Here is a 6,000-nt window from a genome sequence, read left to right as displayed (position 1 = left end):
TAAAATAAAACATGAATATGAGATGAAAAAGTAGAAAAAGTACGAACAGGATAAAAACATTTTGCTTCTTGAAATAAAATAGGCTAGTTTTAGTTTGACGAAGTAACAAAACTGCTTAAACTAAAGCTGAAATAAAAATTAATAAGAACTTTATAGGCATTTAAAAGTGACAACAACTAAAATTATAAAATACATAAAAATATGTTCAGTCAGAAACAACTAGAGCAGAGCAATTCTGATGCAGGTAAGTCTGATTCTGACTCTCTTTAATGATTGGCTGATGCTGGTGATTCTGACTCAGTGATTGGCTGATGCTGGTGATTCTGACTCAGTGATTGGCTGATGCTGGTGATTCTGACTCAGTGATTGGCTGATGCTGGTGATTCTGACTCAGTGATTGGCTGATGCTGGTGACTCTGACTCAGTGATTGGCTGATGCAGGTGATTCTGACTCAGTGATTGGCTGATGCTGGTGATTCTGACTCAGTGATTTGGCTGATGCAGGTGATTCTGACTCAGTGATTGGCTGATGCAGGTGATTCTGACTCAGTGATTGGCTGATGCTGGTGATTCTGACTCAGTGATTGGCTGATGCTGGTGATTCTGACTCAGTGATTGGCTGAAGCTGGTGATTCTGACTCAGTGATTGGCTGATGCAGGTGATTCTGACTCAGTGATTGGCTGATGCTGGTGATTCTGACTCAGTGATTGGCTGATGCAGGTGATTCTGACTCAGTGATTGGCTGATGCAGGTGATTCTGACTCAGTGATTGGCTGATGCTGGTGATTCTGACTCAGTGATTGGCTGATGCTGGTGACTCAGTGATTGGCTGATGCTGGTGATTCTGACTCAGTGATTGGCTGATGCTGGTGATTCTGACTCAGTGATTGGCTGATGCTGGTGATTCTGACTCAGTGATTGGCTGATGCTGGTGACTCTGACTCAGTGATTGGCTGATGCAGGTGATTCTGACTCAGTGATTGGCTGATGCTGGTGATTCTGACTCAGTGATTGGCTGATGCTGGTGATTCTGACTCAGTGATTGGCTGATGCAGGTGATTCTGACTCAGTGATTGGCTGATGCTGGTGATTCTGACTCAGTGATTGGCTGATGCTGGTGATTCTGACTCAGTGATTGGCTGATGCTGGTGATTCTGACTCAGTGATTGGCTGATGCTGGTGATTCTGACTCAGTGATTGGCTGATGCTGGTGATTCTGACTCAGTGATTGGCTGATGCTGGTGATTCTGACTCAGTGATTGGCTGATGCTGGTGACTCTGACTCAGTGATTGGCTGATGCAGGTGATTCTGACTCAGTGATTGGCTGATGCTGGTGATTCTGACTCAGTGATTGGCTGATGCTGGTGATTCTGACTCAGTGATTTGGCTGATGCAGGTGATTCTGACTCAGTGATTGGCTGATGCAGGTGATTCTGACTCAGTGATTGGCTGATGCTGGTGATTCTGACTCAGTGATTGGCTGATGCTGGTGATTCTGACTCAGTGATTGGCTGAAGCTGGTGATTCTGACTCAGTGATTGGCTGATGCAGGTGATTCTGACTCAGTGATTGGCTGATGCTGGTGATTCTGACTCAGTGATTGGCTGATGCAGGTGATTCTGACTCAGTGATTGGCTGATGCTGGTGATTCTGACTCAGTGATTGGCTGATGCTGGTGACTCAGTGATTGGCTGATGCTGGTGATTCTGACTCAGTGATTGGCTGATGCTGGTGATTCTGACTCAGTGATTGGCTGATGCTGGTGATTCTGACTCAGTGATTGGCTGATGCTGGTGACTCTGACTCAGTGATTGGCTGATGCAGGTGATTCTGACTCAGTGATTGGCTGATGCTGGTGATTCTGACTCAGTGATTGGCTGATGCTGGTGATTCTGACTCAGTGATTGGCTGATGCTGGTGATTCTGACTCAGTGATTGGCTGATGCTGGTGATTCTGACTCAGTGATTTGGCTGATGCAGGTGATTCTGACTCAGTGATTGGCTGATGCTGGTGATTCTGACTCAGTGATTGGCTGAAGCTGGTGATTCTGACTCAGTGATTGGCTGATGCAGGTGATTCTGACTCAGTGATTGGCTGATGCTGGTGATTCTGACTCAGTGATTGGCTGATGCAGGTGATTCTGACTCAGTGATTGGCTGATGCTGGTGATTCTGACTCAGTGATTGGCTGATGCAGGTGACTCAGTGATTGGCTGATGCAGGTGATTCTGACTCAGTGATTGGCTGATGCTGGTGATTCTGACTCAGTGATTGGCTGATGCAGGTGATTCTGACTCAGTGATTGGCTGATGCAGGTGATTCTGACTCAGTGATTGGCTGAAGCTGGTGATTCTGACTCAGTGATTGGCTGATGCAGGTGATTCTGACTCAGTGATTGGCTGATGCAGGTGATTCTGACTCAGTGATTGGCTGATGCTGGTGATTCTGACTCAGTGATTGGCTGATGCAGGTGATTCTGACTCAGTGATTGGCTGATGCAGGTGATTCTGACTCAGTGATTGGCTGATGCTGGTGATTCTGACTCAGTGATTGGCTGATGCAGGTGATTCTGACTCAGTGATTGGCTGATGCTGGTGATTCTGACTCAGTGATTGGCTGATGCAGGTGATTCTGACTCAGTGATTGGCTGATGCAGGTGATTCTGACTCAGTGATTGGCTGATGCTGGTGATTCTGACTCAGTGATTGGCTGATGCAGGTGATTCTGACTCAGTGATTGGCTGATGCTGGTGATTCTGACTCAGTGATTGGCTGATGCTGGTGATTCTGACTCAGTGATTGGCTGATGCTGGTGATTCTGACTCAGTGATTGGCTGATGCAGGTGATTCTGACTCAGTGATTGGCTGATGCTGGTGATTCTGACTCAGTGATTGGCTGATGCAGGTGATTCTGACTCAGTGATTGGCTGATGCAGGTGATTCTGACTCAGTGATTGGCTGATGCAGGTGATTCTGACTCAGTGATTGGCTGATGCAGGTGATTCTGACTCAGTGATTGGCTGATGCTAGTGATTCTGACTCAGTGATTGGCTGATGCAGGTGATTCTGACTCAGTGATTGGCTGATGCTGGTGATTCTGACTCAGTGATTGGCTGATGCTGGTGATTCTGACTCAGTGATTGGCTGATGCTGGTGATTCTGACTCAGTGATTGGCTGATGCAGGTGATTCTGACTCAGTGATTGGCTGATGCTGGTGATGATGCAGGTGACGCACCTTGATGTGGTCGGCCAGCTGTGTGCTGCAGTCCTCAGGCTGTTCGGACAGGTGAACGCTGTACAGTTGCTGCAAGAACAAACATTCAGCACTGAAACACACACTACACTGATCACATGTGTAATATGTGTGTGTGTGTGTGTGTGCGCGCACCTGGTAGAATCTGATGGCTTTGGTGAGCGGCTCCACCTGCACGGTCTCGTCGAGCTGGTCTTTGTGAAGCAGGTCGATGAGGAAGTCCAGCGAGCGCTCGTGGACGCTCATCTCCGAGTACAGCGTGCCCAAGCGCTTGTACACCTCCACCCCGCACTGGCTCAGAGCGCTGACAAACACACACACATGAGCAACTACAACCTTTACGGTCACGGTTCTTCTTCAGAACAGAAGATATCTGCAACACTTCACAATAAGGTTCATTAGTTAACTACATTAGTTAGCATGAACTAATAATGAACTGCACTTATGAGAGTAAATGACAGAATGATCATCATTTCTAGGTGAATTATCTCTTCAACACCATTTAAACCCAGTAATCTCTGTTGTAGTGTAAATGCCTTCAATAATCAGACTATATATCTAAACACCAATTCAGGTGCAGCATCTGCTGCTGTAGCCTAAGAGATTATGTGCAAATTAATGTTGAATGATGACCACATTAACATGTTAAAGTCCCCCTGTGGTGTAAATCCAGCGTTTAATGTAGTTTCTCTGAGCTGAGTGAGTGAGTGGAGGCGGGGCTCATTTGCATATTCATAGAACCGCGCATACTAAATGAGGCAAGGGTGTCGAGTTACATTCAAGATACTTTAAGGCATGAAGAATTTTTTTTTTTGCTAATATGTAATTTTGGAGCTCAAAGATGAGCTTTAAGGGACAGAGTGATGGACTGCAGGGGGACTTTAACCATCAGCCCTGGTTATATGATGTGCAGTGCTGCGGACGGACACGTACAGCTCGTATTTATGCAGCGTGGCCTGAAGCAGCGTCAGAGAATAAACCAGACCCGAGGCAAAGCTCAGCTGTTCTCCAGCGGCGCCACGGAGTCCAGAGCGCTCCACAGAACCGGTCAGATCGAACTTCTCCTGCGCCTGCTTGCTGATCAGCTCCGCCTGACACACAGTTCATCACATCAACACACATGACAGTCTGAAACGGCTCGTCAGTGAGAGACATGCATTAACCAGGCAGTTCGCTCACACCAACCAACTAATGCTTCAGGAACACAAACAGTAGAGGAAGACTCCGCATGTGTATCAGTGTATGAGATCAGTGCATTAGTCTTAACCCTCTGGTGCTCTTCAGTCACTTTCAAAAAATTTCACAGATTTTTTTTAATGATTTTTTTTTTTACTTCATCGGAATGGTACGAAACTTGGTAGAGGTTTTGGCACTCGCTGTGTGAACACAAAAAAAATCATGGACATGATTGGAACAGGTTGAATGGTCCTGTATGTAATAGTCACACTTATAGTGCTCCTCGCGGTCAGAAACGAGTGAATTGGAAATAAATGAGACGAGTTTCCTCTAGTGGAAGCGTTTGGAACTGCAGCCGAACATCATCTCACTATCTAAGTTTCCATTACCCTTCAAATTGCACAAACTGAAGTTGCGAATTGAAAATACGGCCAATGGAAACACGTCAATTTCGCAAAAACTCCCATTTATCTCAAAACAGTTTTTACGCTCGCATGAGGGGGTTTTTCAGGCAATTCAAAAAAGAAATATTTCGTGCATTTGCACATTTACAGTCACCTGACGTAGATGATGCGGTGTGTTTGGACAGAATACGAGACAGAGTTCTTTATTAAATTCATATAAGACAAAAGAATTACAGGAATAATGGATTCTACACCTCAAATAAATGCCTCAATCAAGACCTGGAAGCAGAACTGAGGGAGAAACACCCAGAAACTCCTCATATGTGCCGCTCACAGTATAATAAGGGTCGTTCCTCACCATTAATGCTTGAAAAACACACACACACATCTCCTTCAATTAATAATAATGCCCAGTGCAGAGGCTGGGATATAGTACAGAAACTTACCAACGTCCGTTGCCATGTTTTTTGGAATGATTTTACTGATCACGAGAGGAAAAAATGAAGTTTTAGTCACATAACATCGGTCAATGGAAACGCTGTCATTTCGCAATAGTTTTTTGTCGACATTTATAAAAAATCGCTAAAGTTTTGCGCAAATCTGTAATGGAAATGCGCCTGCTGAAAGATAATATTTTGAGATATCAACCTCAAATTTGGAACACAACTTGTTTAGATGTATGTCTTTTATTTACTTGCATTTTAGAGTAAAACTTGATTTTAAAAATATAAATTTTGTATAAAAATTGAAAATAGTATTTTTGTGCATTTTTCATAACACACGTAAAAAGTCACTTTTTTTAAAGTCACTTTTTAAAACTTTTGTTCACTTCAGCAATAATCTGCCGAGTGTCATGTTTGAAAAGAGATCAAACTTCAGTCTGTCGTTCTGAAGAGTTCAAGATTCACCACAGTTTAAGTTGTAAATGTAATTTTCAGGCCTTTGCTCAAAAAGTGAATAAATGGATTATAAATACTGCGTAAATATAATTTAGTAATCCTCTAAAAATACAAAATATTAAATCTAACTAAAATATAGGTCATTAATTTCGTTGATTCGGTCATTTGTGAGTGACACGTGAAGAGCACCAGTGTTTAAATGCTGCAGATGGCATATATCATCCTGCGAATCCACACGTGACTCCTGGACAGCAGTGACGTCACTG

General features: G+C 44.1%; 1 protein-coding gene across 5 annotated transcripts in view; it reads right to left on the bottom strand.

The window, feature by feature from the left end:
* Window positions 1-6,000, bottom strand: part of dctn1a (dynactin 1a) — a 34,856-nt gene that overhangs the window by 7,057 nt on the left and 21,799 nt on the right. For all 5 annotated transcript variants that reach the window (XM_079866226.1, XM_079866225.1, XM_079866222.1 and 2 more), the window contains 3 exons: window positions 4,189-4,346; window positions 3,391-3,559; window positions 3,238-3,306 (listed from right to left, as the gene is read on the bottom strand). In XM_079866226.1, coding sequence (XP_079722352.1) covers window positions 3,238-3,306; window positions 3,391-3,559; window positions 4,189-4,346 — 396 coding nt within the window. The remainder of the gene's footprint in view (window positions 1-3,237; window positions 3,307-3,390; window positions 3,560-4,188; window positions 4,347-6,000) is intronic.

Source organism: Squalius cephalus (assembly GCF_949319135.1).
Source record: "Squalius cephalus genome assembly, chromosome: 3".
NCBI lineage: Eukaryota > Metazoa > Chordata > Actinopteri > Cypriniformes > Leuciscidae > Squalius > Squalius cephalus.
Note: the sequence above shows the minus strand (reverse complement) of the source record. Positions and strands in the feature narration are given on the sequence as shown.